The sequence below is a fragment of the Sinocyclocheilus grahami genome, unplaced genomic scaffold, assembly GCF_001515645.1.
Source record: "Sinocyclocheilus grahami isolate Dianchi unplaced genomic scaffold, SAMN03320097.WGS_v1.1 scaffold590.1, whole genome shotgun sequence".
Classification (NCBI taxonomy): Eukaryota; Metazoa; Chordata; class Actinopteri; order Cypriniformes; family Cyprinidae; genus Sinocyclocheilus; species Sinocyclocheilus grahami.
In genome coordinates this window covers 935057-958658 of record NW_015505769.1, presented here as the reverse complement: position 1 = coordinate 958658, position 23602 = coordinate 935057, and the positions used below count along the sequence as shown (strand labels likewise).

General features: G+C 36.1%; 1 protein-coding gene across 2 annotated transcripts in view; it reads right to left on the bottom strand.

Moving 5' to 3' along the window:
* Positions 1–1088: 1088 nt before the first annotated feature.
* The window catches only part of LOC107557147 (protocadherin-9), a 285767-nt gene continuing 263253 nt past the window's right edge, over positions 1089–23602 (bottom strand). Inside the window, exon 5 of one of the 2 annotated variants that reach the window (XM_016240481.1) lies at positions 1089–1465. In XM_016240481.1, the coding sequence (XP_016095967.1) occupies positions 1089–1465 (377 nt within the window). The remainder of the gene's footprint in view (positions 1466–23602) is intronic. The other variant, XM_016240482.1, reaches the window with a different exon arrangement.

Here is a 23602-nt window from a genome sequence, read left to right as displayed (position 1 = left end):
ATTAAACATGTACAAGAATGACATTTGAAATTAGATGTCGAGAATTTACAAATATATTGCTGTTGAATTGTAACATCGTTCTTCTTTTTTGAGGAAAAGACATCAAGCTTTCCATTTCAGTAAGTAGAAATTGAGCATTTACATCAATAATACAAAATAGCTTTGAAAAAATATGTTTGCCAGGTTCATCGACTCAGTAAATGCAAACAAACGGGGCAATTGTGCAATGTCATGACCGACTGACATTATCGTCCGGAATTAGTTCGTTTATTCTCCGCCAGAGGGGGTGTGGGTGCATATTTACGTGTGTGTGTGTGTGTGTGTGTGTGTGTGTGTTTGCTTTACAGATCCAGAATGTGGTCCTCTGTTCCAGAAGACAATGACGTTAATGACAAAAGGCCGATAAAAACAATGCGTCCTGTACGATGAATGATAAAAGACAGCTGTCATGTTCACTGATCTATTCCATGAGATTATTACAAGTACATAAAATCGGTTAGTATTAAGTCCTATTTACAAACACTTCAACGATGACAGACTAAACGATTTCCACTAACAGTGTTATTAGCACAATGCTTTCTCGATTTGTAAATTCCATTTTCTCAGATGGTGTAGATTAATACAGTCCTCAAAAACAACCACGTCACAATATTTGTATATATTGGTCAGCCGTTACATTTTTTTTTTTTTTATAACCGTGATACATAGAGCACAGCCCTGTTTTGTTTTGTTCATCTTGAACGTTTGTTTGCAGTCTCTGTTCAAGACGAAGTATACAATGATTCCTTTTAATGTGAATTTTCAGCAAAACCATGGGAGTTTAAGGGCAGCTATGGATTTGCACGAGAAGATCTCCGCAGACGAGCTGTTGGCGAGTCAGATTCACATAGTTTACTGTCCTGCATAAGCGATAACGTCTAAGGTCTACTCCATACACGTAACTATCACACCGCATTAACATCGTTCTAAGAAAAGAAGGGGAAAAAGAGGAATGGACTAAAGCTCTGAAAAGTTGCTGGGATGATCCAAGAGAGAAGACGGACACAAAACAACCCCCCCCCCCCCCCCCCCCCCCAAAAAAAAACCTCTTAAAGCTGCTGTTCTTTAGGACTGTTGGGGCCGGAGACGGGCTGGTAAGATTTCAGGCTGGCCAATGGGATGTCGGCCATGTGACCACCGCCGCCACTGCCAAAATGTCCCTCCGAGCTCCCAAAGGTCTTCCTGTCCCCAAACTGCTCCTGGCTTCCGCGCTCACCTTTCCAGCTGCGGGTCAGGGTGTGGCCATTTAGCAGTCTCTCTTTAGACCATTCCTTTTGGTTGTTGAAAGAAGAAACAGGGGACTTGGGCGAAGGGTACGAGCTCAGGCTCGGCGGCATCCAACAGTTGTCGGAGTGGCCCAACACCAGACACTCTTGGGTGCACATCTCTGTGGCCTCCACTAAGCCTCTTGGTCCTAGAGGTCCATCTGGAGACACAAAGAGAGCAAAATTACTTAGATTTGTCTGTCGAGTTCATAACCAAAGCATAGACCTGTGACATACGCTCTTAAAAATAAAGGTGCTTCACGATGCCATAGAAGGACCTTTTTGTCTAAATGGTTCCATAAAGAACCTTTAACATCTGAAGAACCTTTCTGTTTCACAAAAGGTTCTTTGTGGCGAAAGAAGGTTCTTCAGATTACAAAAAGGTAAGAAAGAGATGGTTCTTTAAAGAACGTTTGACTGAATGGTTCTTTGTGGAACCAAAAATGGTTCTTCTATGGCATCGCTTGAAGAACCTTTTGAAGCACCTTTATTTTTAAGAGTGTAGAGTGACATAAATGAAACCATATAAAAATATATGTAAAAATTAAAACATATATAGCTGAATGCGATTGACACATCTCACACAAGTCTTTTTATTGAATAAAGTCCATAATATGCCAATAAATCTTGAAGAATATAATATTAATAAAGCTCACATTGAAAGCATTGATATGGAGTGCCAAAGCATTTTGATGTCATTCTTTTTAAATGTGAGGTAGCAGATATTTATATTTATTTGCAAGAACGAATGCATTTATTTGTACAAAGATCACACTTTTTACATTTGCAATCTCTTCTCAACCAACCAAGAACAGACTGCATTAGAGGAAATTAATTGGTTATAATCATTAAAAAGAAATACTAAAATAATGACTTTGAGACTTCAGATCTCTCATGGAGCTTGTAGTTATATAAGACCCTGAATAAAGATAACTATTCCTATATTTGACTTTGAATACAGTGAAGAATAACACTGAGATTCCACCCACATCAGAACACAAAGTGCACTGTGGGAATCGATGTGGTATCATCGGCTCACCTGAATTGTCAAATATGATCAAGAGGATAATGAAGATAATCTTCAAGGAGTCATTTAAAGGGGACCTCTTATGCCCTCTGTTACAAGATGTTACAAGTCTCAGGTGTTCCCAGAAAGTGTCTGTGAAGTTTCAGCTCAAAATACCCCACATATAATTTATTATACCATGTCCAAAATTAACCTTTTAGACCCCAAGGCCCCCAACCAGGAAATATTCTAGTGCCCCCACTCAAGACTTTTTGACCTCAGAAAAGCATAAAAAGTCATTCAAAACAGCTTTTACCATTGTAGTTAATTCCCATTCATAGCAAGCATATGATAGTGGAGTAACAATTTAAAATCTGAGGAGAATGGGGTTCCTCTTATGGTTCTACGTGCATGGCACCATTTGACAAAGGTGCTGTACAGCACTTAAAGTGGTTCCCCTATGATTACAAGCCAATTAACCACTTTTAGTGCAATTTATCACCATTTTTAGAATGTAATTTTAGATAACAACAACAACAATGATAATGCTAATTATATTAGTACTAGTAGTTGTAGTAGTAGTAAAATAGAAAAATACTTAATGAACTAAAATGTTGCACAATATTAATTCATAACAGTGAACTACTGAGAAAAGTCCCCAAATTAAGGCAATTAAATAAGATGATAAAATTATAGACAAAAATATTGTTTGTTTTATTTTTACATGACTGAACATAAGCCAATCACTGCCTTTTCAGATGGAACAGACATTTTACTGTGTTGTTGGGCAAAACATCTGGACACTTTGAACAGTTTTAAAATGTCCCTAACAGTGTTAAAAGCAAACGTATGCTCTTGGTTTTTATAGCGTTTGACTAGACTGTGTCTTGGGCTGTTATCACAGACCACTGGCTGCACTGCTCTCAGTCCAGCTTAAAAGCTTCACTCTCCCACCAGCTGCAGAGTGATACAAATTGGGCCTAAAGTTGATTTGAAAGCAGCTTGAATTGCTAAATATAAAGTGGTGTGAGATTAACTCGAGCACCTCATCTCTACACAGAAGAGCTCTGGTTCAGCAACACACTGAATATCCTTTCATTTCCTTATGTCACTCACATCTGTCACACAAACAATTACACAAAAAGCTTCCAAAATACAGACCAACACGTCGTTACCACCTGTATTCAGGCAAAACACTTTCATAATGCTGTAACATAATACGGTTCTGTTGAAAACACACTTTCATTTTAACGCCACTCTGCGAATCCCGGACACAAGGCATCTATTATTCATACGCTCCGTGTAATACAATACTGTTGGGGGCACTAGGGTTTCAATCCTGCCTCTAATTTTCACCATAACAACTAACATTTCTAACATTTCCTACAATGAATAAAGGCCTTTGAAAAATGCGTCGTAGAGGAAGATCAGAGATGGATGATTTGTGTTTGCGAGAAAAGTATGATCTGTAAATGAAAGACAGCCACATGCCGTAGCCGGACGGAGCCAATAAATAAATAAACAGGGAAAAGATGAGCGTCTGATGAGGGGAAAAAAGCCAAAGCGCCATGTCTCTACATAATTGGTGTGATAAGGCATAAGCGACTGCCAGAGTTACCGCAGGAAATGGAAGAATCGCTGAAGCAAGAGATATTTATGGCATCACTTTAAAACACATTGAGACAAAGGACTGATGACTAATAGCACGATCAACATAATCAGAACACAGCGAGACGCAACACAAAACAACGCTTTTTTTCTTGGTTCGTTATTTTGTTCTACCCTAAGAAGACTTGCCAACATTCTCAATGGTTGCTGCTGTTGTAATTTCATTTGGTTGGATTCTCTTGAGTATGGATGGGAATCAAAAGAAATTGAGCTGAACTGTGATTCATTCAGTGGTGGACAGTAACAAAGTATTTTTATTTTGTTACTGTACTTAAATACATCTTTCAAGTATCTGTACTTTATCAGAATACTTTTTATTTGGATGAAAATTATATTTTACTTCACTACATTCAAAAACATAATATTTCCACTATTTTTCACATCGTTTCTCGTTATTTTGAACTGGATAAATCATCACCCACTCCAAGACACGATAGTGTTGAATGAGCTGACTCTTTTCCAGAGGCGGACTTAACCATTAGGCAAAGGTAGGCGACCGCCTTGGGCCCCCAAAAGCCAATACTCTCAGGTAAAGTTTATTAAGGTTCGGTCTGTCCTTCACAAAAATCATATTGAAATGTCTGTTAATATACTATAGCACATTAGTCATTTGGTCGATTAAAATTTTTGGCTGAACTATTCTTTTTATAACAGTGGTTCCTTTCATGAATATTGATCCATCTACATCTACAGAAGAATACAGACATTCATGAATACATCCAGACATTATGAAAACTACTCGGTGCCAGTGTTTTTTTTTGTTTTTTTAAAGGAAATAATTCTAAAGAAGCAAATCCTACTCTGGAGTTAATCCATTCCTAACATGGCAGCTCCATTCCTCTCATCATCAGACTAATAACATGGGCCATTTGGTGCTTCAGCGTCCCATAAACCAGCGTTAGAGTCGGCCCTCATCAGGATTAAAGCTCCATACGTGCGCCAAAATCGATATTTTCATCACTCTGACATGTTTGTGTGAGTGCACACAATGCAAATAATTTACATCCATAATGTGTGATAAAAATGTGGAATAATGCAGCAACAATTACATAAGCAACAGATAATAATGAATCCACTATGCACGCTGACATTCAGAGATTATTGTCAATTTTTATTTTTTATTTTTTTCCACAAGGCACACTGTATGCTCGTGCCATTTATAGAAGCCAGCCCTATTTCCACATGAATTTAAATATGTATCCCTGGAGGGAGACCTGTCACTCCGTCTGTTATCAAGGGGAAATAAACTAACTGAAGAAAAGAACAGCCTCCTTGCATTGAGACATATGTGTGTATTACAACATGATGGTGATGTTGAAAGAGTTTGTTATTTTTTGCTACTCTGTAATTTTCAGGATCCTGTAGGCATTCAGCATTTCTGTCTTCCAGATGGAGTCCAAATGGTTTAATTACTACTGCTACCTCCTCTGAACGGACTGAGGAAACGCTATTATGTCCAGGTTGTGGTGCTAGTACCAAATTTCTGTTGTATTACTACAGTGCCACCAGAGCTCTTGTCTCTATGAAAAATGGAATATACAGGTGTGATCACTGAATATTCTATATAAATGATTATAATATTTAATATTCAATTAAATTGCTTAATGCCATCTCAGCATCTCAAACTGGAACAATCAGACAATAACAAGTAAATATTATAAGAAACCATGTTATGCTCAGCAAGGTTGCATGTATCAAAATCAAAAATAGATCTATATATATATATATATATAATTTCAAAAATGTATGTTCATATCCACATTTATATCATTTATTTGAAATAGAAATCATCAGGTATATTATTAATGTCTTTAATGCAATTTTTGATCAACTAAATGCTTTTGCTAAATGGTACTAACTTTGTGAAGAAAAGAACATTTAAAATTGATTTAAAACCATCAAAATCCTTTCTGATGACATTCTACAAAACATCTTCTCTAAAGAACATCCCGAATAAACTGCTGGTTTATGAATATTAAGAACAGTACAGTTCCAATTCCATGAAACAGATCCAGCAAATCTGTGTTCATTTTAAGCACCTGGGAACATATAAACACAACTTTGTTTCTTGGCAGAATAATAAAACCTCTGCACCCTGACTCTCGGTAACTGCATCGAGCCAGCCAATCAGATTGAAGCTTACCAATTTGGAAAAGCCAATTTTGTGTACAATATTCATTAGACAGTACACTGATGATCTGTGAGTCCTTGCTTTCCCCTTCCTCACAAACCGCCTGCACGTCGCTGGGCTAGACATAGTCCATCCCTATCACTCCTCTAATGGTCTCTGAGGAGGCATAGGAGCATGGCGTTATGGGACTGACATGAGGAATCATGAGGGATGAATTAGAGACTGAGTCACGGTGACAGGAAAATGAATTTCACAAATGAGATTGGAAAGAGAGAGGGAACTGAGAACGAGAGCAGAGAGAGAGAGAGCATGTCTCTGTTTGAACTTGCCCCACATTTCCCCCTCTAACAGTCTATTATGTGTGTGAGAGCTTTCAAACCACATTAACTTTATGGTGAATTTGTGAGGATTTTCTGATTTTTGACAGACAACCCTTGTGCACCACAGGAAATGGAGAAAGATAGAGAAAGGGAGGAAGCACACACTTCACAGAAGAAAACAATTTCACCCTCAAACTCCACCGATGAAATGCATTTCCTTTATTTAAAAACACTCCTCTTTTGAATGAGTTACCTGTTCAAAAGGCTGTACATCAAAAACCCGAGGTTACTCAACTGGTCTGCATATAAAGTGCTGTGCTCAGCGACCATAATTATACAAAGAAAAATAAAGAAATTATTTTTTAATTATTTGCTGAAGTGTGTGGTGCTTGCCACTTCAAAAATCACCGGCAGGATGCTATTGAATGTTGTGTGTGGTTACTAAGAATGTTTATTTGTTTGTTTATTTTTTTATTGAATTCAATTGAATTTTTATTTTATTATTTCATGTTGCTTTGGTGTCTTGGTTGGTTGTCCACCCCATGTCTTAATGATATTCTGGTGCCAAAATGTGGTTAGAATATGTTGCTAAATGGTTGCTAGGGTGTTCTAAATGTTGTGGGTGGTTACTAGGCTGCTGGTAGTTGGTTTCTAGGGTCTTCTGTGTGAATGCCTGATATTCATGTCCAGATAGGGCTGGAACATGTAGCTAAGTGGCAGTGCTCAGTAGATTATTTACAAATTGTAGGACGTTACTGACTCCGAATTACATGACAAAAAATATAGCTAGTAACATAATCCATTACATTACATATTTTAGGTAATATAATCAGACTACTTTCTGATTACTTTTAGATTACTTTTGACCTAGCTCGTTTATCAAATTGATTTAGGATATTCTTGTACCATATTGATATAAAAATACAAAGAGAAAGAAAATATATTCCATTCGTTGTTATTAACAATATGAAACATGTGTCAAGGTTTCGTAAAGGAACTGCAGGGGGTTTATGAGCTTAATGAATAGGTAATAATTAATTAAATCATAAAAGAGTAAACTTAAAGTAAACCATTTTAAAATAACAACAATTAAAATAAAACAACGCCAGAGAACCGTGAACATGCTAATTTGTTTCTTAATTTTTACCTTAAAATCTCACATAGTCATAGTTCAAATACAAATTAAAGTGTTCATCAGTAGTTGATGCAATATGATGCAATACTGAGAAAACACTTCTTAAAATATAAATGTTTTTTGTAAGTTCATTGGTCAAATGCTGTGTAGCCTCTCAATTTTCTGTGTAATTATAGTCACCTGACCAGTGACTGGTCTTTGTGTGAATGTCCACAAAACTGGAAGATTTTTAAAGTTATTTTAAAAAGGGAATTTTAAAAGATGAAAAAGAAAAATTAGGGAGAATTTATGAAATTATGAATAATTTTTTGCTATTGTGTGATTCATATGTAATCATGTAATCAATAAAAAAAATAACTGTGGTCTGATTACGAGTATTTTAATATCGTAAAATTACAAGTACTTAATTTTTGTGGAATCTGATTACATAATCCAGATTGCATGTAATCAGTTACTACCCAACACTGCTAAGTGGTTACTAGGGTGTTCTAAGTGTTTTAACATATTGCTGTGATGTTGTGGGTGGTTACTAGTAGGCTGCTGGTAGTAGGTTGCTAGGGTCTTCTGTGTGAATATCTGATATTCATGTCGAGATATAGCTGCAACTTTTGGCTAAGTGGTTGCAAGGGTGTTTTGAGTGATTTAGTATTTTGGTGTGGTGCTGTGGATGGTTGCTAGGCTGCTGGTAGTTCGTTGCTAGGGTCTTCTCAGTGAATACTTAACATTTATGTCAATATATGGATCATACATGTTGCACTATGGTTGCTAGGACATTGCTAGGGCTTTGCTACAGTGTTGCTAGGTGGTTTCGTATTGGTTCCGCCTAGTAACCCCTCACAACATCAGAGTAACATACTAAAACACTTATCCAAATTTCATGTATGCTTTGGATTCGGATTAGTTTAAATGTCTAACACTAAGTAAGAGAAAGAGTAAGAGTAACAGAATAATGGAACTACAAAAATGACCTTTACCAGGAAGTGTATCACATATTCAGTTCAACCAAGGAAATGTTAGGTCATCACGGTGATATCAATTCTCCCCAGCCTCTTCGATCAATGCATTCCAAACCTATTTCCCAGCTTCCTCTGTCTTAATGATATCATTTCAATCGCAGAGTGAGATTGATCATGCCGAATGACCCTCTGCTCCAGCCATGTTAACTGAATTACTCTTGCTCTGTTCTCTTCTCATTTTGTCCCTTCATTTGTGATTTCCATTCTGCTGACAGAGTTGCATCTTCCATTAACGTGCAAATTGGTGCTCCACGAGATCTGTCTCAAACAGACGTCCTATGCACCGTGCATTGACCTGCCATGAGGACATGCTGTGTTGAGCTGGATGCAACAAATCCAAAATGGTCCAACTGAGATGAATCCAAGACAATGTGGATATTGGGAATAACTGGCAATTATCGCTTTAAAGGCATCTAAGTCAACAAGAAATCAGAATTGACCTCATGTACTTGTGTCACCTATACTTGTGTGGGGAAAAAAGTATTTTTTAATCAAAACAATCTCTGCAACCTTTTTGTTCTGATATTACAAAGACCGAATGAGTTAAGACAACAATATTAACCGATATCAATGCCTAATTTTCACAATCCAGACATATCTTGTTGATTAACATCCTGTTTTATCTTATTTTCTGAATTGAGTTCTATGCACTTCTAATGCTGTAAATTCAAATGCACGTTTTGTCATCCACGGTTGTATAGCTGATCAACAAAGGATCTAAATGGCATGGTATATACTGCTGCACCACTGTAGTGTGGGATGCCTTTTTGTGAAGGTACCTTCACCAATAAATTACATTATGGAAGTTCAGGATACCGTTTCACGTCATTTTCCACAAAAAAAAAACACCAACAGTTCATAATTTCAAATCATCAGAACAAAACAACTGAATCTATTTAAAAGAAAATACCATTAGCTCCCATGTTCATGTGCCATGCTGTTTTCTCCATGCATCTGAAAATAATTAGGCACTTTTGCTGATTTAGCAACTGATTTATGATCTGTGAAATCTGACTTGTTGCCTTAACTTCTATTTGAGGAGTGGCAAATGTGAAAAAGTATTTTTTCATGGCCCCATGGACATGGATTCAAAATTCTCACAATCAAAGGATCCTGGTGTAATAATCTTTTTCCACAGTATTATTATGTTGAAGTCAAGGTTATGGCATCCAAGGTGAATACAATCAGAAGCCAGAGGAAGCTACGCTCCAGCTACACTTTGATTAAAAAGGAAACATGCAAGCAGAGCTGTGTCATTAGGAAGCCTATTCTTTCCTTTGTTCTGGCCATCCTTTCTTTTTCCCCTCCAAAATATCATGTTTACAAATAAGTGGCGTGACTGATGCATTGTTTCATGAATAACGATCGCTCTCAGATGCAGCAACTTACCGAAAGTCAACTCTATTGCCCTTGTGAAAAACAAAAGGTATAAAAACCTTGAAACGCTTGCTGTTGTTCAGCATCTGAGCTTGGCTCATTCTTCCAATTATATGACTTTTTCAGTTGATTTCCTAGAAAATTAGCAGTGCTGCTTAGTCTTTGTGTCAAACGTGGTAGGCAACTCAGACTATGATACAATAGTGCAAGAAGGAAGCTTAGGGGAATATCACGCCACCTGTTTTTTTTTATTGTGTTTGGCATCTCCCTATTCATAAAGATGTGTTCGTTCACGCACATCTCTCATAATGAAAAGAGAAGCCAGATAACAGCAATTAACATTGCAGGCTCGTTTCGTCAATAAGTTATTGTTGGTAAATTTGAGATCAATTAACAGTTAATTAGATGATTCTCTTACAGAAGTATCATCTGACTTCGGAGATAGTAATACAGTAAAATAAGCCCATGTTGCCATTGCTTTTTTTGCTTTTAAAGGGACAGTTCACCCAAAAATGAAAATGTTGTCATCACTTACTTACCGTAATGTTGTTCCAAACATGTACGAATTTCTCTCTTCTGTGTTAAAATTTAAAAAGAAGGTATTTTGAAAAATGTTAGTAACCAAACAGTTGACGGTAGCCATTGATATCCACAGTATTTTTGTTCCATACCATGGAAGTCAATGGATACCATCAACTATTCGGTTACCAACATTCTTCAAACAACAAATGTTGGTAATCGAACAGTTGCTGGTACCCATTGACTTCCATAGTATTTTTGTTCCATACCATGGAAGTCAATGGCTACCATCAACTAATTGGTTACCAACATTCTTCAACTAAGAATGTTGGATTGTTTCATGAATAACGATCGCTCTCAGATGCAGCAACTTACCGAAAGTCAACTCTATTGCCCTTGTGAAAAACAAAAGGTATAAAAACCTTGAAACGCTTGCTGTTGTTCAGCATCTGAGCTTGGCTCATTCTTCCAATTATATGACTTTTTCAGTTGATTTCCTAGAAAATTAGCAGTGCTGCTTAGTCTTTGTGTCAAACGTGGTAGGCAACTCAGACTATGATACAATAGTGCAAGAAGGAAGCTTAGGGGAATATCACGCCACCTGTTTTTTTTTATTGTGTTTGGCATCTCCCTATTCATAAAGATGTGTTCGTTCACGCACATCTCTCATAATGAAAAGAGAAGCCAGATAACAGCAATTAACATTGCAGGCTCGTTTCGTCAATAAGTTATTGTTGGTAAATTTGAGATCAATTAACAGTTAATTAGATGATTCTCTTACAGAAGTATCATCTGACTTCGGAGATAGTAATACAGTAAAATAAGCCCGTGTTGCCATTGCTTTTTTTGCTTTTAAAGGGACAGTTCACCCAAAAATGAAAATGTTGTCATCACTTACTTACCGTAATGTTGTTCCAAACATGTACGAATTTCTCTCTTCTGTGTTAAAATTTAAAAAGAAGGTATTTTGAAAAATGTTTGTAACCAAACAGTTGACGGTAGCCATTGATATCCACAGTATTTTTGTTCCATACCATGGAAGTCAATGGATACCATCAACTATTCGGTTACCAACATTCTTCAAACAACAAATGTTGGTAATCGAACAGTTGCTGGTACCCATTGACTTCCATAGTATTTTTGTTCCATACCATGGAAGTCAATGGCTACCATCAACTAATTGGTTACCAACATTCTTCAACTAAGAATGTTGGTAACTAAACAAACAGATGTTGGTAGCCATTGACTTACATAGTATTTTTGCACCATTTCATGGAAGTCAGTGGCTACTGTCAACTGTTTGGTTACCAGCATTCTTCAGATTTTTTGTTTTGTTTGTGTGTGTGTGTGTGTGTGTGTGTGTGTGTGTGTTCAATAGAATAAATAAATTCATACAGGTCTGGAACAAACAAAGCCATAGGTTATCATAGATACTTTTGGTATTTTTTCTAGGCTTTGGCTAGCAACCACCCAGAACACCCAAGCAACTTCTCAGAAACAAGATAAAAACTCAGAAAACACAATGTCCTAGCGACAACAAAAACGCCCATCACTTCTGTGTGGACAATGCTTACATTTTCTTCAGAAAATACAAAAATCTAGTTCCATTGTGCTGTTCTCTTTGTTATTTGTTGAAACTGTTTCGTTCACTTATCCTTGACGGGCTCCGTCACAGTCTCCGGCCTCCATCGCCATGACACCCTGTCGTCTAGGCGCTTAGTTGCCATGACACCCTGCCCTAGTTTGGGTTGCTTTGGCTTTCTGTTTGGCCTCTCTGTTTGACCTCCAGTCAGTCTGATGACTGCACCTGTCACACCAGCATCAGCATGGCACCCCTCAACCGGCACATGTCACCTTGTGCGATAATCAAAGGCTGGACTGCAGGATGCTGGAAAGAAATCAAAGCGTGTTTGTGTGTGTATGGCCATCTTTGTAACGAGAAGGAGTGAGAGAGAGTGTTCTGTTTCAGAAACACGACGTCTTTTTAAAAGAACACACACACAGCTCAATGATGTGACAGCAGTTTCAAAAAATACATTAAAATGCATTAAAACGTGATTCAACAAATATTTTAAGATGACCATGATTTCAATTTCTGAATTAAATTACATTTGGATTTTCCTAGGGGTTTGAGTCAAAAATGTCAAGGTGGAGTAACTCTCTAGAAATTGTAATTAATTAAATAAAAACTCAAATCAAAAGGGTGAGATTATTTAAAATACTTTATGAAGTAATTTGACATTAAATTAATACTTTTTTTTAATTAATGCTTTAAAAAAGATAATTGTAAAGCAGTTTTAATTATTAAATGATTTTGCCAAAGCTTGGCTTAAAGGGATAGTTCACCCACAAATTAAAATTCTGTCATTGTTTACTCACCCTCAATTTTTTTCCCCTGTTGAACACACACATACACACAAAATGTTTTGAAGAATGTTGGGAACCAAACAGTTGACAGTAACCATTGAGACTTTTTTGCCCTTTTTTTTTGGGAAGTCAATGGCTACCAGCAACTGTTTGGTTACCAACATTCTTCAAAATATCTTGATTTGCATTTAACAACTGAAAGAAATTCATACAGGTTTGAAATGACATGAGAGTGAGTAAATTATGACATAATATTCATTTTGTGGATGAACTATCCCTTTCACCAACATGAAGGCAGCTGTTTTGTTGTCACACGACAATAAAATCATAAAACAGGAAATTAAATTACCACAAGGACCCCAATGACTGTGTCTTAAATTCAACAAGTCGCTTCAGACTTCCGTATTTGTAACTGAACTATTCATAATGTCTTCATTGTGAAACGACAGAGTCAATGAAACCTCTGTCCAGAAGTCTTCATCCAGCACCTGAGTCTCTCATTGTCTCTTATGATAATTATAGAGATGTCACTGACATTGTTGCAGTAACTGCTCGTGTGTGAACTGATTATTGCTTTAGTAAATGACGGTTAGATGGATCATTTCAGCTGATGATTCCAGATGGATTATTGCATGAATAACTCACTAACAAAAGAATTTCACAAGGCTAGGAAAATATTAATGTGGGAGTTCATGCTGATTTTTTTTTATTTTCTTGTTTTCGAGACCTTGTCCTAATTTGCGCTTTGTGAAAAGAGAAAATATGGCCAATAAATAATCTAAAACCAAATTAAATATATGGAATCCGCTTTTTTTATCCAGCTTTAAGGGTTGTTTTAAACATGTTGGTGTTGTGCGGCTTTGGATCACAATTAAAAGCGACATTGTTTAAGGACAAAAGCTATTTAGTTTAGTTACCAGCAGCAAGGTCGATAATAGAGAACGCTATCTGTTAGACTTCTCATTCAACTCAACTGCACTTGCTCAGCTGGGCTAACTAGCCAAGTCTTGACAGATCTAGTTTTTATGATAATACAATTCAAAGGCATTCTTATGCATTCAATTCCATGCAACAATGTATGAATTTAATATTGATTTGCACTGAATTTCCTACTGCTTGTTTTATAAGCGAGGCCTATAGAGTGCAAACTATAATAACATCTGAAATGCATATCCACACACTCTCACATACGGCAGCAGATGTACGCTTCACAGTTGACAGAAGGTGTCGGAGTGCTGTGCAGACGGTGTAGTGATCAGATGGTCCCTCGCTCCAGTACAACAACAATAGAACTGTCAAGCCAAGGGCAAGGTTCATTAAGTTTACTCCGATAAACAGCTAATAAAGAACATGCAGCAACACAGCCTTTAGTCAGGAGTAACACACTGACACGCATACGTGCACGAGCACTGCATTGGTGACATGCTGATCTCGGTTTGTTGACTCTCATCGTAAAGTAGTGACTAATGAGTCATTGTGCACTGCTCGTTTACAGCACACATTCCCAAACTGATGAAGCACATTGACGCTGCTACAGCAAGCACTAATGAAGAATCAACTCGATTCTCTGTGGTTTGGAGAGAGCGGTATTGAGGAAGATAATTGAGACTCTAGTTTGATCACAAGCAACACATTATTTAAAATAGTTAAACTACAATGAAGCTGTCCATTTGAAATATATTACAATATTTTAAACATAAATGTATTTACCCATATATTTTAAATTCTATATCACGTATCTCGTACACAGACACAGACACACACAACATATATTTATTATATATAATGGTGTTGATATCATATTTATGTATTATTTATTTCCTAAATCCCTTATTATAGTTATTTAATAAACTCCCTCTGCTTTGTCCCAGGGTCTTATTCCCTCTCTTTGCCCTGACCCATACAAATAATTGGGCACACTTTATTTTAAGGTCCAATTCTCGCTATCAACAAACCATTAACTATGACATTTGCCTCAATAAACTCCTAATATGCTGTTTATTAATAGTTAGTAATGTAGTTGTTAAATGTAGGTATGGGGTAGGATCATGGATGTAGAATATGGTCATGTAGAATATTTGCTTTATAAGTACTAATAAACAGCCAAATATATTAATAATTGTTTTACTTAAAAACAGTAATTTCTGCTTATTTTAATTTAACCCTATTTTAATTAAAATAATGTTGTTGGCACAACAGCTAACCACTGTGTTCAAGATTATTTATTTACATTTTGAATAAAACATATTCAAAAAGAATGGTGCCATCAAAACCTTAATGTACACTAAATTAAACTGAATTAAATTACCCTAAATCCTAATTTATAGTCATAAATAGCTGTATTTAACAAAACATTTGAACCATTTTACTTCAATCAATCAATCAATCTGGAAACATTCTGGGGTGACTCCTCAAGTGAATAATTTAACTGAAATGAACAGGCAAATTAACCAGTTCACTAAAAGGATACTTGAGAGAGAAACAGACTCTAGTGTGATTATTGCCTCAGTTCACTTTAGCGCAAAACAATGTGACACAAACAGCAAAGTAATGCTTTGTCATGCAACACCTTATTACCAGAGAAGCCATGCAGTTTTTAAAAAAAATGCTGCGCTAATGTCACTCTACTGAAAAATGTATAGATTAGTTACGGTCAGTCATTCCTCAACATCAGGGTACACACAAGGGTAAACCAGTGTCAAACTGATACAGAGATCACGTCATTGCTGTAAATGGACTGAAATTAAATAATTGGGCACACTTTATTTTAAGGTCCAATTCTCGCTATCAACAAACCATTAACTATGACATTTGCCTCAATAAACTCCTAATATGCTGTTTATTAATAGTTAGTAATGTAGTTGTTAAATGTAGGTATGGGGTAGGATCATGGATGTAGAATATGGTCATGTAGAATATTTGCTTTATAAGTACTAATAAACAGCCAAATATATTAATAATATAGGCATGCTAATAAGCAACTAGTTAATAGTGAGAATTGGTCCTTATACTAAAGTGTTACCAAATGATTTTGTTGGCATAACAACTAAATACTGCATTCAAGAGTATTTATTTAGTCATATGGAATAACATTTTAATAATATTTTAAAATATCATCAAAACATTAATGTACACTAAATTAAATTACCCTAAACCCCAGGTTATAGTCTATAAAGTTTATTGTTTATAGAGTTTATATACTTTATGCTTATTTTAGTTTATATAGTTTATATGTATTTAATTTATATACATAAACAGCAATATTTTACTAAATTTGGTAATTATTTCACTATCAGTAAGTAAATAAATAAAGATTTGATTGGCAGACAAAATTTTCCAATTATCAATAATACTGAATCGTTTAATAATCAAAACTGCTTTACAAGTCATTTTTTAAGGAATCAATAAACATATTAATTTACTGTCAAAGTACGTAATATAGTTTTTTTATTATTATTATGATTAATTAATTAATTCCTGGGGAGTTGCTCCACCTTGACATTTTTTACTTAAACAAAAACTGTAATTTCTGCTTATTTTAATTTAACCCTATTTTAATTAAAATAATGTTGTTGGCACAACAGCTAACCACTGTGTTCAAGATTATTTATTTACATTTTTAATAAAACATATTAAAAAAGAATGGTGCCATCAAAACCTTAATGTACACTAAATTAAACTGAATTAAATTACCTTAAATCCTAATTTATAGTCACAAATAGCTGTATTTAACAGACATTTTTAACCATTTTACTTCAATCAATCTGGAAACATTCTGGGGTGACTCCTCAAGTGAATAATTTAACTGAAATGAACAGGCCAAATTAACCAGTTCACTAAAAGGATACTTGAGAGAGAAACACACTCTAGTGTGATTATTGCCTCAGTTCACTTTAGCGCAAAAAAATTTGACACAAACAGCAAAGTAATGCTTTGTCATGCAACACCTTATTACCAGAGAAGCCATACTGTTTTAAAAAAAAACAAAGCTAATGTCACGGTCACATTAGTTACGGACAGTCATTCCTCAACATCAGGGCACACACAAGGGTAAACCAGTGTCAAACTGATACAGAGATTACATCATTGCTGTAAATGGACTGAAATGAATTCTGTGAAAGGAGATCTTTACGGCAGCACTGCTGGTCCACCTCCAGCTTTTGTTTGGAGACACAATCATTGCTTTAGTCCGAATGGAAAAATACTCAAGTGCTCATGCACCCAGCGTCTCCGTCTGCCACCCAGCCCATTACCAGAGCTCCGACTGGCACACACCCATCCACAGAGAACAAATGGTCCCAGCACTAGTGCCAACATTACGTCAGGCTCTATAAATGTGATGCTCAGGGTGACCCCGCAAGGACTCGCTATCTCAAGGCCACTTTCATCAGAGATGGAGAGCAAAATGTCTTTGAAGAAAACACTGGCAACAGGCAAAAACGCTTACAGACAACAAGAAATAACATTAAACATTACAAATGACACATTATTAGATATAATGTGCAGTAAGCCACCCTGAATGGCTTTATTTGGAGATAATGACCGCATGAATGTACATTATTCTGGTTATTATTACATGAAATATTGATTTAAGTTGAAATTATTATGTCAGAAGAAATAAACTGTAGAGTGATACACGAGAAATAAATACAGTATATACTGTACAAACATCTCTACCGTAATTTGGCATGTGTAGATCTTCACGGGGAATGATAATTACAAATAATATAATAATATATATATGTGTGTGTGTGTGTGTGTGTGTGTATGTGTAATGAAGTGCTGACTTACGGCCTTTACAGAAGCTTCAACGCTTAACATCCCATAGCTCATTGTAGCTCTGTCGTCAAAGTTTTATAGGTTATTGTTAAAAATCAATTTCTCTATGGAGGAAGTAAATGGAATTTTTACTTTCAGCGCCAAATGTTTCATTCAGTACATAAGACTGAGAGAAAAAGAGACTAATGACTTGGCCACGAGGACTCACGGCAGTTTGATGTGTCTGGGAAGTGTTTTGGGTGATGACGTGATATAAAGGTCTAGCCTGAGCTCTTGTTATTACTGAGAACAGGGTCTCTGAATCTCTCCTGGGTGTCTTCGGGTCTAGCTAGTGATGCATGGCTAGCATAGCAATATAGGGCTGCATTTGTTCTTATTGTGGCAGCAACAAGAGAGAAACACTGACCTACAGAGAGTGATTACAGATGAGAAGTCAAGGGAAGATGTTCGGAGTTAAGCAGAAACATCAAAATCACAAAAATGATGTGGTCCCTCCTTCAAAACAAACAAACAAACAAACAAAAAATAGCCTCTATTTTTATCTGGGAGTTAGAACTGCTTGGAAAACAACAGAACAGCGCTCCTCAGCGAGCCTTAAAATTTGATGCACCGTTTGCAGCACAAATGCTGTTATACACTGACATTTTTGTTAAGCTTTTTTGTTCTTTTACCAATATTTTAAATGTTTGCTTTGGATGGCTAAAAGCTTGTTTGCTTGTTTTGTCATACTGTAGCTAAAAACTGCAATTGCAACATCATTTGTCAATATGATTTTTGTTTTTAACAAATTGTGCATCCCCAGTGAAATTAATGCTTACAACAATTACAGTAAAAAAAAACAAAAAAAAAACAGCTGTCCTGTCACTGGGGCAATGCCCTTTCAAAAGGTACTAATACATATCATTTAGGTATTGATATGTAGGGTAAATTAGGGAATCTGGAATCTGAGGGTGCAAAAAAATCTAAATATTGAGAAAATCGCCTTTAAAGTTGTCCAAATTAAGTTCTTAGCAATGCATATTACTAACCAAAAATTTAGTTTTTATATATTTACAGTAGGAAATTTACAAAATATCTTAATGGAACATAATCTTTACTTAATATCCTAATGATTTTTGGCATAAAGGAAAAATCAATAATTTTGACCCATACAATGTATTTTTGGCTATTGCTACAAATATACCCCAGGACTTAAGACTGGTTTTGTGGTCCTGGGTCACACATAAACATATATATATATGACATAATACATATGACACAATATTTGACATACGTTATTTGACAGACTCTGCCACGCCCCCCTAAAACGGCTCGTTCTAACACGCCCCCACATATCTACCTCACTATGTGGAAATATTAGCATAATGCGCCCAAATGTGCACGGAAAGAAAGAAGGCGTGGTTTCAGTAACCACAGTTAGTGTTGAAACAGCATGTCAGGGAGACGCTGTGTGTTTCTGGGTGAAAGCAAAAGCACTTTATTTTTTCACAAAAATTTGCTCATAAGGTACTAAAAATGTAATGTTTCTCCGCCATTCAATGTCATAACTCTGACTGCTCTGCAGCTCATGTGGCCTTGTGGGAGAGAAAAGTATCCAGTTCCAAACTTCAAAATCGCAGATGTAGTAAATTAAAGAAAATGGAGAAATGAGGGCATGGAAGGACACATTAATAAAACTTACTCTTAACTCACTGGGTTGCTAATTCATGCCTGTGTACACTTGAAGTGAAGGATATTAACGCTAACTACAGTCAAGCCAAAACAAAGCGACATGAGGATGAAACTGAATTTTACACCCAGAAGAGAACGACTTCAAAATGCTCGAGCGCAGGTGATCATTTCAAATGCATTAGTCCCTCCACCTCTCCAGATTCACTATGCAGCGTACAAGGAATATTTCCCAGTAAATTAAATCAAATCACCGTGGGGGTTCATTTTGTTTTCTCTCTCTCTCTCTTCCAAGTTAAAGTCAAGTAAAGCGCTATGAAGTCGATGCTGAAATTCAAATGGAAGGCTGCAACTTGTTAGCAGGATCGCTTTGCAATTGGCAAAGATAATTATCCTTCTAGCCGAGCGTTTCGCATACAGTCTGAAAAGCAAGAAATCCTGCTTGATGCGACTGAAAAGCTTGCATTTAATTTTTAGATGGAGATTTTCACACAAGACCTCTAACGTGCAAAGATCCGTTCATGCTATTTATACTAGTATTCATCTAAAATGCAAAATGAAACCAGAAGAGACTGACATAACGGTGATAGCATGTCCCTGAGAAATCAATTAAACCTACTCACTCCTTTAAACAGAGGGCCGGAGCTGAAACTATTCCTCACATGTTCGTAAAACGTATGGATGCTAAACATGAACTTGTGTCACCTGCAATAAATTCAGTGTTTTTGCACTCGTGAAACATCACTGATGCTGTTCCCACACATGTTCTGTGGTCGTGAGGGTGAACATTTGACTGTGTGCCATAGAGCTCCGATTATCAATTTCTAAAAGCCAAAACAAAGTGCCGATGTCGCGGCCGGTTAAACGAGCGTACATTCGTACAAATGCACCTGATAAAACAGGCTTTCTCATAAAGCTGCAGGTATTGATATTTCCATAAGTAGACTGTAAACCCCACTGCCATTAAAAGTGATTAAGCAAGGCTTTCTCGGGCCGTAGAGGCACAGTACTCCCAAGACACAGATGAAAGAAAGCCACAGTAAAACGGCTTTTATGTCAAGCAATCGAGGTCTGGAGAAAGCCTGCATTTCCCCTGTATGTGACCATTAGTCAAAAGTGAGAATATTACCCATAGTACATTTCAACAAGAAATGCCTCCTGCTCTGTCCCTCTCCGCCTCACCTATTTTGGAGTCTGACACTCCATCTCTCAGAGTAACACCTGCCGGCTTTTTCTTGTTATCAGTAGCAAATCATAATTCCCCTTACGGCAAATATATAAAAGGTAGGGGATCTTTAGATGTGAGAGTCCAAAACACGCTGTTTCCTGCTGCAACCAGGCATCATGGCCGAAGCCCTGAGAGAAGTTATTTTCCCCCAATAATATTCTCAATTTTGGGACTGAAAGGTCTGTCTGAAGGATATAATAAGGCCATCCTGCACTCCAAGGCCTAGGAAGAATTGGAATTATGTTGAAATGGTCATTTTTGTATAAAATGCACATGCTCCTTCCCTCTTTTTCTCAAAAACCTTTTAGTGCAATGAAATGCATGCGATATGTGCATTAGGTGAGATGCATTATTGTTGCAATACATTCTCCTCAAAATGTCCAGATGTCCTGCTTTCTATCTGGAGAAGTGCAACTGGATGCATTGTGTAGTGATAAACAATCACATTAAAGCAAATGAAATAATATGTAAATTAATCAAATTTCCTCAACTACATGAAAATAAAACCCGTTTAACAAACATTTGCAGAGATAGCGCTGTAAAACTTTGTAAATAATTTCCTATGCTGATAATCATACATCTACAGAATAAATAAATGTTAGCACATCTTCAAAACATTATTATTTTTATTTTAAAGAATATGTTTACTTTTAAAACACTTTAAAATGATTATTATTTAATTATGTATTATTTAATATGCATACTGTGGTTGAAAATAAATCAGTAAAATAAAAATAATAATTTAAAAATATGTGTTTTACTTAGTCTTTTGAAACACACACACACACATGTTCTAAAAGCATTTCTAAAAAAAACATTAAGTGTAAAACAAGGGATCTTAAAAACTAAACAAAGCAAAAAAAGTAAAGTAAAATTAATAAATAAAATAAGTAAAGTAAAATAACATTTTTAATAAAATAAAAATAAATTAAAAAATAATAATGAATTGAAATGAAATAAAATAAACCTTTTCACCTCGAATACGGTTCACCACCCTCAACAACACAAAATGCATACACAAAACTAAAATGCACAGTCAGTATTGTCAGTTAAAACTTAAATATGAAACTAAAATCAACAGAACTCATATTCCAAGAGTTTAAAAAAAATCCAGACATTATTTTGGGCATTTTTGTGCCATCTCATTCTGACAGGAGAATGCTTTCTTGATAACTGAAACTATATCCTCACAATTTTCAGCTCATCCTCTAATATCCATTTACCTGCTCATTTCACCAGGACAATTGATTAGAATCACCCTCGTCAGTCACCGCCTATATAAATACAATTAGGCTTTTCAGATCACTAATGCTGTATTTACGCAAATGGATTATGCAAACAAGCTAGATTCCTGGTATTATACAGATATCATTCACACAGAGCTATGCATGACAAACGACGAGCTCACGCCAACGTAAATATCTTCCACCAGAATACCACAGAAAGAACGACACATAACATACAGAGACGAAAATGTAAAAAGTCACCAATAAATGTTCTTCAATGGTTTTTTGCAACACCAATGCATGAATGTCTTAGACATTAGTAAAAAAAAATGCATACAAAACACATGCACAGTCTTGGAGCGTCTGAATGCAGGTGGTCGCATGATAGCGTGGTCTGTGTAACACAAGAATAAACTAATTCCAGCCTTCTCTCATCTCTCATGTGTAATCTGTGCTCCTGGCTGGGGAACAGACTACATTACCCTGCATACAGCTGCGTCTCTCACTGCTGACACACATATTGATGAACTGAGCGGCGGGCCAACACCTGATGCTGCATGCAGATGCATCATTTCATAAAACAACTTCACCTCCTGCCTTTTATGAATGAGCCAATTATCCTGTACATCTGCGTGAGCACATAATCTGTAATTTACAGATATATGCTTTAAAGTGGGGTTTCCTAAAAGGGAGTATGTGAACCCTTTTTTGAGGAAACTGCAGGCAATTCAAGAGACTTTGATAGAAATGTCAATACTGAATTCAATAAAATATAAAAATGCAGCAATTAAAAAAAAAAAATGTAAAAGGCTCATTAAATACAATGACCGGAATATGTCACAAGTGCACATTCAACAATTCATTAAATTATAAAAGGTTAGCATTACTTAAAATATCGGGGATTATTCAAGTAAATAATTGAGATTATAATGATTTAGCTGACATGAAAAAACATGAACATTTGATTTTCCCTGCTCTTTTAAAAAAAATAATATTTGATATTTTTATGGTAACTAAGCTGCAAAAATGGGTCACTATTACAGTGTCAGAACTATTTACTCAAAACATTAGCTTCTGACAACTTATGACATGAATGGCTATTCAACATATAGCATAGTTTTTTGCTCATTTCAAATGTAGCCAATAGTATCAGTAACATAAAATAAAGCAAAAGCATTCCTGCATTCGAAATTGCATGATATTTGATGAGCAACTTACTTTACAACTGTTAAATATGTATGTTCTAGAACGTATGTACAGTAAGAATGCAATCTGAACATATCCATCGCTGCTTCTGAGATCCCACAGTCCTGTTTGTGTGGTTTGGTGTGGGTGGAGAGAATAATAAGTTTGGGGTTTGATGGAGTACTTTAAATAATTATTTCTTAAATGTCAAATTTGCATATGCATGTCTTTGTGTAAATAGAACCATAAGCATTTCAATCATTACATATTCGCTAGGTTATCTGTAAAGCTCTCTTGATTGTGTTCTAAATCATTAAATGGGATGTTGCCTGTTAAGTCACTGACAGACTGGGTTTTAGACGCATTAAACCATAGCATCCAGCAACTGGATTGTAAGTGGACTTTACAATAAAGTAACATGCAATAAAAATGTAGATTAAGGCCCCTTTAAGTGATTCATAAAGTCCATTGGTGATTGCAAGTAATTCAAGAGAGCTGTACTGCCAGAACAACTGTGCATCAGGCAGAATAACGGGAGGCTGTGCAAGAGAAGACCGCCTGTCCTCCTTTTGTCATTTAATTAGGCTGATTTCAGCTCAGCTGACTGGGGGGCATGGATTCACTTCAAACATATGCACACATCCAAACAAATGCAAGCAAAGCCACTCGAACA